The sequence below is a fragment of the Panulirus ornatus genome, chromosome 5 (assembly GCF_036320965.1).
Source record: "Panulirus ornatus isolate Po-2019 chromosome 5, ASM3632096v1, whole genome shotgun sequence".
In the NCBI taxonomy this organism is placed as follows: Eukaryota; Metazoa; Arthropoda; class Malacostraca; order Decapoda; family Palinuridae; genus Panulirus; species Panulirus ornatus.
In genome coordinates this window covers 11,715,110-11,727,364 of record NC_092228.1, presented here as the reverse complement: position 1 = coordinate 11,727,364, position 12,255 = coordinate 11,715,110, and the positions used below count along the sequence as shown (strand labels likewise).

Here is a 12,255-nt window from a genome sequence, read left to right as displayed (position 1 = left end):
TAGCTGATGAGGTACTTCTCGGCTAGGTCTTGACCGCCTGGAAGACGTCAGAGTGACGGATATAACCACCGAGCTTAAGACGTCGATCCACAGGTGCTGGGCGCGCACGGGGTACAGTGAACTGAAACGATATGGTTTACAGGGATCGACGTGTGAAGCTGCTGGGGGAAACCGTGGAGAGAGGGGTCTGTGTTGCTAGGTTTTTGGATAAGCTGCTGTGGTTTCGGTGCATATAACGGCTAGAGAAAGGATGTGAACAAATGCGGCTTTTCCTTCGCTACCTCTATTTCCTGAAACGGCATATATATATATATATATATATATATATATATATATATATATATATATATATATATATATATATATATATATATAAAAACCTAAGAGATATCATACGTCGCCTCGTTTAGAGTGAATCGTTTGCCGATGAGCGCGTATCCATTTCTACGAGGAGTGAAATTAGACTGATTTATCTTACATTGGTGCTTTGATCAAGAATGTCAAAGCCTCTGATTGGCATGAACACTAAATTCGAGTATATTTTGTAAGACGGCTTTCATAATATTTGGTTCTCAGTCTGGAAACCATGTTAGCACCCTTTACATAATTCCTGGTCATGTATTTTCTCAAAGTAAGGTGACCAAAACTGAGCATGATAATGTTGGTGGAGACGCAACAGTGAACTATAAAAAGGATGGTTTAGTTTTTCAGACTTGATATCGAATGCCCTATCTATAAAGCCTGGAATTTTGTTGGCCTTTAACTGCTCCTTCGGGAGAGCGGTGTTGGTTGAATCATTTTTCAGTTTCCTCTCATTGCAGCTACCAGGGACCCCCTAATACTGGTGAAAAGAGATTATATGTCATTTGGGCCATTTCTCTAGATGATAACATCCATTTCATAATCATATCTGGTATTTCGGACACTATTGGAGGAATTTTGGACGGCTACGGGGTTGGGTTGAATCGCCTCCTAAAAAAAATCACAAGCAAGTTTTATGCAACATATGACTTTTTATTCACGATATATTAGATAATTAGGTGAATAGCACACAACAGAACATAAAACCAAATAAAGAAATATATATCTAAAGGGTAAACAAACTAACATTCGAAAGAAGTTTACCGCTAGCAATTTTTTCTAACTTTTTTAATGATGTTTATGCTGAATTATTGATCTAAATGGCACGTATCTGAAAGTAGGTTTGTTGTATCACAGTTTAGATCAAAAGTGTTTATCAATTCATCAAGACATTACGAAAAGTACGCAAAACTACATAAATATACATTGCAGCCATCTATCAAATACGCACTACCTAATGTAAAAAGCACCCCTAATTTTGCACAACTCATTTACGCATCGCACTCTGTGCAAATAAATTTCCCAGCATCTGTACATAGTTCATGGGCCTATTCATTACACCCTTCTACCATCCACTTAACCCAGTCCTCTTTATCAGCACTCTTGTTGATGTGCTCCCCACACTGATCACAGAATGGTGACCATTCTTCAGCACCAACCAGCAGACACCTCCGTTACTTTTGGCTTTATTACCTCGCTACTGCTTTGCTCCCTTGTTCTTCTTAGGTTGCCTCCTTGCTTTTTTAGCGGTTTTCTCTTCCCTCTTTTCCACAGCATTCTTTTCAGGAGTGTCGGGTAATATTGCCAATATTAATGATTTCTTCCCAGCTTTCCTCTTGATTCCTTTGGCAGGGGCCTTTGGTACCGGTCGCACAAGTTCAGGTCTAAATTCCTGGGCAGGAGATTCAACAGTCTGTGGAAAAGTGAATGATAGCCTCTTCCTACGTGAAGTTGAGGTTGATGGTTCCTCGTCATCGCTGATGTCCACTGGTTCAGGTTGAGGCTGTGTTGTTAGGGGCATGTCTGTGGTGTGAGACGACTCAGCTGCCTCGGCAGCGCAAGATGACAAAGGGTGCATTTTCAACTTCAGTGTCAACTTTTGATGGATCTGGCTGGTCTGTTGTATCTGCAGGAACAAGCTCATAATCTTCAAATATGTGCATATTGTTGGGGCAAACACCGCACCTCTTGAACCCAACAGTGATGTTTGCTGGGGTATAGGCCTTTGTGAGGGCCATGTTTACCAGGCTAGGTATGTCAAAGATTGTCATCCTCTGGCCTATATGGTTCCTCATGCATGAGGCTTGGGCTGCTTCCAAGCAAGTTTTGAAAAGCCCATGCACTGAACTGTCCAGCGGCTTCAATCTATGGATTAGCTCTTTAAAATCATCAGGCTTGGCATATATCCAAACTAATAATGAACCAAAGGTTTCATATCTTAAAAGTTAAAGCAAATTCTAAATGATATATTTAAGAAAATAAGGCTGATTAAACAGTTCCATCCATTCAGTCCTCCTAATCTGCTGCGGGGTTGGTTGAATCGACTGATGCAACCAACTCCATCGCACCAAATCATAGTATTTTGGTAGTTTCTGTCATCACAACCATGCTGATCTTCTACCCTTATCTATCTACCTCAAAAATAATACTTAGATAATGCATGACTTTTGAACCTTATGACCACTAACTGAAGATTAATGAAATTGGTGGATATTTGGAAAAATGTACTCGGAGGTCTCTGAATCAGGGTGATTTTCTGCAAGCAGCTAGATTATGTAATGTGGTTGCCAGACCTTTTATCAAATATGATCCAAGTTCTCTTAGAATTGCCATAACATCGGCTGATTCAACTAATCCCGCTCTACCCTGTACCTCGCTTACGTAGTTTAGGTCACCGTAAATTATCACACATAATTCTTTCCCCGTTTAAGCTTTGAAAATCAACACAATTTGTTTACTTTTGTTTGTTTTTCTCTTGCAGGTAAGGAAAAAAATATACTATGTGTGTTTTTTAATGCATATCATATGGGTGTTATTATTGTGAAAGTATTGATAACTGACACTGACACTTTATGCAATTGTGACATATACTATGGATTTTAAAAAACTTCTACTTAAGTATGATTTACCTTAACTGTGCTTGAATGAATACATTCTCTGAAATGAGTAGTGGTTTTGCTGAAACGTCTTGAATTTCACTGTAAAATAGGATAAAATACATGAAAACAAGACTTTACCTAACCTTCCATTGTTCACGAGACATTACTCGTTTTTTTATAGTTTTCGGTTAAGATACTGTTATTTACAATGATATTCTATTCATATCTGCTTGATATAATACATTCCCAAAAAAGTAATATTTTTTGTTGAAATAACGTACGTATTACAATGGAAAGTGGGATAAAATAATGACGAAAACAATACTCTTTCGTTGTTTAAATGTTACAGTAATACCTTTTCGAATGATTTTCTGTTAAAAGAAACTTTAAAATAATTGCTCATCCTAATTGACGAATAAATGCATGAATGGAAATATACAGTATTTCTACTGAAATTACCCGCGTTTCGATGTAAAGTGCCATAATGATAAATGGTAAACAATTTGCCTTCGGCGAGGATTCCTGAAACGAGTTTTATACGCCATAAATTTTGGTGCTTTATTACCCTAATTATACGCCATAGAATATGGTGCTTTATTACCCTATTTTTTTTTCCATTACACTCAAAAACTTGGGTCGACCTATACACGAGGCATATAGTAAACTGATGATTTCTTGGCAGAAGATCAAGGGTCGACCTATACACGAGGCATATAGTAAACTGATGATTTCTTGGCAGAAGATCAAGGGTCGACCTATACACGAAGTACACTTATATACTAGTATATACGGTATATTCTTGATTCATAGTAGCCTATACCCTGTTTACTCAGATCTGATCGTTGGGTGGACACAAAACTTAGCTGGTATTGATGGAGACAATTTGTTGAAGAGTGTGTGTGGAGTATGGTGCTTTATTACCCTGATTTGATGTTCCGTTACCCTCAAAAACTCGGGTCGACCTATACATGAAGCATATCATAGATTGATGATTTCCAAAAATCAATGGTCGACCTATACACGAGGTAGACTTATAGACGAATATATACGGTATATCCTTTATTCATAGTACCCTACACCCTGTTCACTCAGATCTGATAGGTGGGTGGACACAAAACTTAACAGGTATTGCCACATTTCTGGAAAACTAGAAGCAAGACATTAATAGCATGAAACAATTTCAACGTACAGTAGTATTAAAGGCTGCATGCGTAGGAAGGGCCAATGCAAAGGAAAGGTCTCCACGACCAGGGTTCTGCCGTATCAGCCAGACTGTAATGTTTTTCCGGATCGTTTTCAATTCACAGTCTGAAGTTAAATATATACTTGAACATCTTGAATGTTCCTTACTAATCCTCAGTCTTTATGCATTTGCAATCTTTTATTTCTTACCTTTAATGTATTGTGAGGACCATAATAGAAATCCTCGTATGTAATTATACTATATTTATATCCTGGTGACATTAGAGTGTAGATTTAAAAAAGAAAAAAAAAGCATCAAATCAATTCCCAGGCTACATTCTCATGGTTGTTCTCTAGTTAACGATAACATTATTGTTTAGCCTAATTCAAGTATGAAATTAACGGGCCTAACAGTTAAGTTATGGCATTATTTATCAAGAAGCTCGCAAAGTGTCTCGCCTTATGTGGTATAGACAGTGAAAACAGGATAACTGGCATACAAAATCATTTGACAAATAAAGAGGAAGAGTTCCTTGAATAGCATAATGTTATTGGGGGGTGTTTCCTTTGGCAAGACACATGTTCAGAGTGTCAGTCCTGAAAATTGACCAAAATAGCATTACGTAACATATACATGATCCATTAATGTGTCACAAAATCTATCACAGAACTATTAATTAACTCTGCAGCTCCATGGAATGCATAATCCTATGACTTCATTGCATTAAATGTATAACAAACATGTAATCATTATATATATATATATATATATATATATATATATATATATATATATATATATATATATATATATATATATATAAATACAGGGAGATGCTGAATCCGTTTGGAATAGTATCATACACTTGATTGCAATACTAAGCAATGATATAGAATATACCAAAAAAAAATCCTTAAACAGAGATATATGTAATGTTATTATTAAAGCTCCAAGATAGAATATTCACTGAAGATAACCTTTACTCATTTGTTGCTAGCAAGGTGTTGTTCGATTCCCTTTACGACGCAAAGTATTTTGTATGTGGAAATCTATTCTAGTGTTAGAGGACAATTATAATGAAGCAATTTTGATAAGATAAAGTAGATTATAGATAGATATGCTCAAAAATATGCTTTATGGGTAAAAGTAGAGCATTAATAACATAATGAAAAGAGCAGTTGTCAAACATACTCCGGACAAGTGCTTGGTACGATCGACGTCGAGTGTGGTTTGTTAAGTATTATGGTGAGGGGTAATACCATCTTTCTAAGTCTAATTAAAGTGCTCTGGCAGTGTTAAGAGTGGCAGCAGGGTTCGTCCCATGGTTGTACTATAGACGTAGTGATCTTTCGTGCCCTGTGGATGAAATTATGGAAAACTCTTGTGATATGAAATGTATTGACTTGCTCGACGAACCAGTTGTACAGAACAGCCTGTAGGTACAATAAACAATGGTGAATATTTTGAAGAAGGTGAATATCTAATTTTGTATTTATTTGATGAAAGTTCAGGATCAATATTCTAGTTCCCTGAGCCACATTATTTATGGCGTATTTGATGAAACGAGGAAAACGTATTGCACTTGTACGTTTAAACATTTGTAAATGGAAAATCAAAGGATTTCTAGTTTTCCCAGGAGAATAAGATAGGTAAGGTAATATTTTATTTCAAATTCACCACAGATATCACTCACAGAAGGAGAATTAAACCACATCAACAAATACATAATACAGCTCAAGTGTTTTTGAAGGGTGGTGTGATTAGTTGCCTTTGATTGTCTAGTTCCACAAGTACCCCTTTAGGTTCCTCTTCACTGAACTGACTGATATCTGAATCTATTTCTTGTGTCTCGTCTGGTTACAGTAATGAGAACTCTGAAGTTATCGTAAAGCAATTCTGGGACTGACCACTTAGTAAGTCTGTTCTGGTTAGTGTTGAATGTTTTGTTGTCAATTTTAGCTCCACTCCAAAATCAGCTTTGAGAGAATGGCTGTGTGTACGTAGATGCTTTATATATAGGTAGTTGTGAGTACAGAAATGCCTGCAGAGCTTGATTAAGAGCAATTTGTTTAATTGAATGATATTAGATAAAGTGGTGTTTGTATATGTTTGAAGTAATGGGGTGCATTAAAAGTAGGTAATACATTTGTAAAGAGTAACAATGTATGAAATCCTCACCTACCCTCTATATGACAGTTAAGATACATCTTGATTTTCAGTATTCTATTTGAAATATTTGGGTCATGCTCATGAGAAGACACTGCCAACATGACATTTGACATCAGTAAACAGATGACATGGAGTAACCATGTGTTCATCCAACGTAGACAAACATAGTGTTGGTATATTTCTGCTATCATTTTAGATACTTAAAGTTTTTCTAGGTGCTGTTGATATTTTACCAGTGCATTAGCTGCTTTACATTAACATCATATTTTCCCTGAAATTTGCTGTTATTAAAAATGATGCTCCACACACTGGCATGTATTTCCGTAGTTGTACCGAACTGAATAAAGCACTAAAATCATTAGCTATATCTTAAAGGTAGGTTCAATTTGGAGCTGAAATAAACTTTTACTAAGGCTTATTCTAAATCAATACAATTCTTACTGCAAATGAGCTCATGCTCAAGAGAGGCCTTGGTTTTGTAAGGTTGCGACTTCAGAGAACATGCATGTCTATTTTATATTCCCGTTGATGTTGGTAGAATTTCAGTTTAGCTCAGCATCAAAACTAGCTTTGGGAAGTGGCTACTTATGTCATAGGTGGTTTCTTTGTTTTGATGACAGAAATACCAGTTGAGATTGATTGAAATTATTACATTTTGTCAAATAGAACAGAAGGTCAGTAATATATTTGGGGTTAGAGTAGGTATTAAGCCTTTCCAAAAATCAACAGACCCTTTGAAAGCTTCACAAAACCTCCTAAGTAGTTCAGGGTTTCCCTAGTGACCAATCCTTTAGCAAGTCACATACATGAAAATGCACTGATGGATGTAAACAAACAGATAACAGTGGAATCCAGAGTAGGAGATTATATAGTGTTGAAATATTTGTGCTCTCATGTTTGCTACCTGGTGATGTTTGTATAGGTTTGTTTCATACTTGTATTACAAACATTTACATCAATTTACCTCATCTTTTTGTGTCACATAACCATTGTGTCTGTATGTGATATAATTCTCTAAGATTGAATGCTTCAAGTCATGCGCTGCAGGTATTTCTGCCATCGCTATGAAGACTACAAACCACCAGAAACATAAATAGCCACTTCTTAGAGCCAGTTGTAATGTGGATCTAATCTGAACTGTTACATTAATGTCTTGTATAGCTGTTTTAGTAATGTGTCAGTCTAGTTTCACATTGTTGTTAGCTTTGACTATCGAGTGGTTTTGTTGTGCAATGCTATTGTAGTGTTTAGAGAACACAGTAACAGTTACCTAACAGTGCATGATTTTGTGCATTATATTGAATTATGTTGAATGGGATAATGATTAGGGTTATACATTAAGTAAGATATAGGGTTAATAAATGGAAAAGTATCTGTGGGCAATACACTTTAAAAATGTCAGCAGAACCAATAAAAACCTGATTTAGTACCTGCAATAATAGTAGTATTATACCAACAGTACAATTATTCTATATAAAGTGGAAGTTTGTAAATATCTTCAAATATTTAAGGTGCTTTATTTTTCTGCAAACACAGCAATTCCTTGAGGTACCGATTTATTGTACATTTCATGTTGAATGCCATTAGAGAATATGATAGCAGTCTGGTGCTTCTCAGTGCTAATGTTGCGTAGTATGGGGTTCGTGGTTGGTTGAGAGATCTGTATGTTGTGAAGACTTTCAAAGAGTTTGGATAACGAAGAGTGAATTGATATAAGGCAGTTAGGGAAGGGGAGGTTTAGTAGTTTGAATCATTTTAAGATTGGTAGTATGTTGGCAAGTTTCCAGGTGTTTGGGATTTTGTTATGTAACCAGGAAGATTCCTGGAAGTGCTTAGATTACAATAGGATCCGAAAGTTTTATGTAGAAGTTTGATATGTTTTCAGGGCTTGTTGTAGGAGAGTTCAGTCATGCTTGAATTGCATTTTGTGTGTCCATGTGAGTGAGGGTGAGTCAGCCATTGTTTCTGAATGGATCTTTTGCATTTCATGACTTTTTTTTTTGTTAAGGGCTGTGGTCGGTTTGTGGCTAGTTTTTGAGTAATGTTTCATGATTTTGTTTGTGTCATTTTCATTTGTATTTAGTCCCCAGCTTTTCTTTCTTCCTTGTTTGGAAGATATTCTGCCAATCCAAAGATCATTAGCAATTTGCACCTAATGACCTGATGCACAGCTTCTTTTGTATGGTGTTGTATCTTTTTGTTATTTCCTTGATATTGCTATGCTATGTTTTAACATAACTAAAATTTAACGTAGTATATTTCCATCATGTCTTTACTCCTATAAGTGTATATGCCCACACAGCTTAAACCAGATACCTATTTATCGACCAGCCCTGCCGGTAGGCCAATTGCCAGGTCCAGGATTTGAACCCATGCAGATTTGATCCCGGGCTAGTGACTTATGGGTCAGTAAAAGTAACCACTGCACCAAGTAGGCCTGTGTGATTACTATTTGTATGTTATGGGAGAGTTTTATGCTTATATTGCTCTCTTCTCTTTACCTTGTATGTGTCATGTATTTACTCCTGCATATGGATGCATGCACGCATACTCAAGCCTAAGCCAGGTACACAGTTAATGACTGGGTGTGGGTATAGGCTTCCTACCACACCCAGGATTTGAACCCATATGGGTCTAACCGTGGGGTGGCATGTGCTGACTTACGGTCAGTAACGCTGACATGTGTCTTTACCATAGCACCATGACAGTAACAGCTTCAAACTTGAAATGTTTTATATATACAAAGGGGACCCCAAGGATGTGCACTAAGATTTTTTTTTTTTCTTAATTTGTTAAAGAAAGTCTCATAGAAGATAGATGAAGGAAAATTAAACTATTGATTTCATCCCAAAGATGGATACTTTGGCTAGTTTTCTCTATTCCTTCACCACAGCTGATGTTTGGACCCATAAGGGTCAAATCAGAAGCCATCTTCAGTAAACTACCATCTTCACACCATTGGCCTTGGACTTGAATCATGTTGGTCAAAAAATACATTTGACCCCACCTATAAGGATCAGGTAAAATGCATCTTCACTGAATTAGGGTTAGGGTGTTGAGTTTTGGAAAGAAGATTGATAATGAGAAAGTAAGGGAAAAAATTGAAAGCAAAGATGATGTATTTCTTTCCTCTGGAGGGAGACATAATAATGAAAGGAAAAGTGTTAATACACTAGGGCCAAAGCTTGATTATGGCCATCACTGGGACCTTGAGAATGTTTTTTTTTTTTTTTACTGATTTGCTTTTTTAATCAAGTGAATACTGTATTATTTATTCCCATCTCTGCATTAGGTTATTTTCATGATTTCATAGCATGGATCTATGTATAACAAGAACATGGGAATGGAATATTCTGACGTGGAGAAGGCATAGAAAGAGGGGGAATTACGGGGTTGAGGATGGGCGCATGGAGTTAAAGGTAGTAGTATGGTGTGTGATTCTTTTCCAATGATCTATTCTAATCTTTTTCAGAATGCTGGAGCACTTAAAGGTTATACTAGTAGCATCACTATTAAAATGCAACCAGTAAAAATGTACTTTTTACTGTAAACTTGAAGTGAGGTAGATATATCAAATTAGGATATTGAAATGAAGGAATCTGTAATAAGAATGCTTGGATGTATAGAGAGAGCAGCTACGAGAGTGAACAGTATCTTGAGTGAAGTGAGTTTTTACTGATATTATGGAAGATCGGAGACATGCAGGAAGGACTGAGTTAGGGACTACATGTGTGAAAATGTTGTCACAGTGGATACTGCAGAAATGTGCCAACTTTATGCTGTTTAAAGGAGGAATCTTCTCATCCAACTTGTCATTCTGTTGGAAGAAACACCTTTGACATAACTAGTTACCTAGTAAACAGTAACTTGACAGAAGATTAACCTCACATACTTGACTGGAATCTCTGGAGGCTCTAGAATTTAAAAATTAGTTCTGATAGTTTTACTGCATATGTTATATTTTTCATGTCCTGATTTTGTAAATGATAGAATTTGTTTAATGCCCATCTCGTTAGCTTACACCCTTTGTCTTATTTTTATGATTTTCTTCCTTCCAGGAAGTTGATGGAAACAGCATTTTGACTGATATATGGTTACAAGGAAATTCTGGCCAACAAAATGAGTGTAAGTAACTTTTTTTTACCATTTTTTCACTTATATTGTAGACTGAAGTATCATTCCTCCATTCTTTAGATTTCAAGTTCAGTTTGGAAATGATAGGCCTAAAATGATAAGCAATATGCTTCTAGACTGTATTTGTTGAATTTGGTTTTGTTACATTCTGTGTTTTGTAGAGCTGATTCATACTTTACCAGCAGGGAGTTGACTGATTTCTGCGAAATGAGCCAGCCTTTACCTATGAGCAAGCATGTGTAACATGTTTAAATCGTAATTCTGAGCTGTTCATAAATCGCAATTTTTTTTGTTTTGATATTTTTGCCTTCATATAAAGCAATGTTATTTTTGTTGATATTGTTGATCAAGGTCATTGACATAGTTGTGATAGTATGAGAAATATTTATAGCACTTGAATACATAAAGCACCCAATGATATGCAAGTTTTAGGATTGAAGAATTGATAAAAGGGAAGATTTTCTTGGAAGTAGATGACTCCCATCTCATCATTGTATTTTCCATTCATTCCTGTTTCATGGGCTACTATTCAGTAGTTCTAACAAAACTTCATTTATTTTTTCAAGGTTTTTAATGTTACAGTTCATTATTTAGCTTATTTTTGTTGCCATACCTTTTATATTCTTTGTGATCCTACCTACTCTTCCTTTGTGTAGTACAGTGTTATTTAATCTATGGTATTTTGTGATGAACTGAGTCAGATCCTTGAAATTATCTTCCTTTAGCTCTGTTTCTTTTCCTTACTCGTTACAGACCTTCTGCAGGTTTTCTACTTTGAAAATCTATCCAAAAATCTCTTGTAAGCCTACCTGTCAATTAATAAATGAATTGGTAAAACCTGTCCTTCATCGACCTCACTCACCCATGTATACTTTTGTATACCCCTCATTTTAAACCAGGTTTTACCAGTTTCCATTTTTTTCAACTTACAGCCCCATAAACTGTTTACCATTTTTGTTCACAACACTAAATCCCCTATGTCCCTTAATTGTAGCCTCTTCTGACACATCACCCACTCTTGCATTCAAACCACCAATTACTAATACTCAGTTCCAAACATGAAAATTGCTGATGCACCCTTTTAGCTTCTAGAACACTTGCCTTTCTTCCTTACTCCTCTTGATAGTGGATGTCTCTCAAACATTAGAATTGTTGATTCACCCTTTCAGCTTCTTCCAAAACACTCACCTTCCTTCCTAACTCTTCTTGACACTGGGTGTGTAAACAAGCAGTTGCCCATCTTTCATAATCCACATTTTTTTTGGCCACAGCATTCTCAGGCTCGCTTGCATATGCTTCTTCACACTTTCCCACTGTTTCTCCTTGAGCCTTTGATCTCACACTAACTCAGACTGTACCCTTAGGTCATTACCAAACTATTCTTCCCTTTTCCCTTCTGCTTAGTTTCACTAATAGCTAGAATATTCAAGTCCCTACCACCAAACATGATCCTGTTTCTTTCTTCTTTTCATCCTGATTATATCCACTCACCATCAGACACTCCAGGATGTGCCATTGAGGAGGATGAACTCTCTTGGCTTGGCTCCTTCTGTTCCAACTTTTTGAAATTTTAGTACAAGGAGGGGAGGGTTTCTGGCTTCCCATTTCTACCCCATTTAGTCTCCTTCAACACTCAGGGAATACATGGGTAAAATTCTTTCTCCCCATCCCCAGGGATATCTTGTATTTTTGGTAATTTTATGCACTTTTTTCATATTAAACTCAGTTTGAACATGATTGCTGTACTTAATAGATGGGGGCTTTAATTGGAACTAGACATATAGTGATTGTGACCAATAGTAAATAATA

At 36.4% G+C, this 12,255-nt stretch overlaps 1 protein-coding gene across 4 annotated transcripts in view; it reads left to right on the top strand.

The window, feature by feature from the left end:
• Window positions 1–5,334: 5,334 nt before the first annotated feature.
• The window catches only part of LOC139748457 (uncharacterized), a 42,740-nt gene continuing 35,819 nt past the window's right edge, over window positions 5,335–12,255 (top strand). The window contains exons 1-3 of one of the 4 annotated variants that reach the window (XM_071661551.1): window positions 5,344–5,615; window positions 9,206–9,332; window positions 10,371–10,437. In XM_071661551.1, the coding sequence (XP_071517652.1) occupies window positions 10,432–10,437 (6 nt within the window). In that variant the 5' untranslated portion in view covers window positions 5,344–5,615; window positions 9,206–9,332; window positions 10,371–10,431. Of the gene's footprint in view, window positions 5,793–9,205; window positions 9,333–10,370; window positions 10,438–12,255 lie in introns of all 4 variants that reach the window. The other 3 variants (XM_071661559.1, XM_071661557.1, XM_071661547.1) reach the window with 3 other exon arrangements.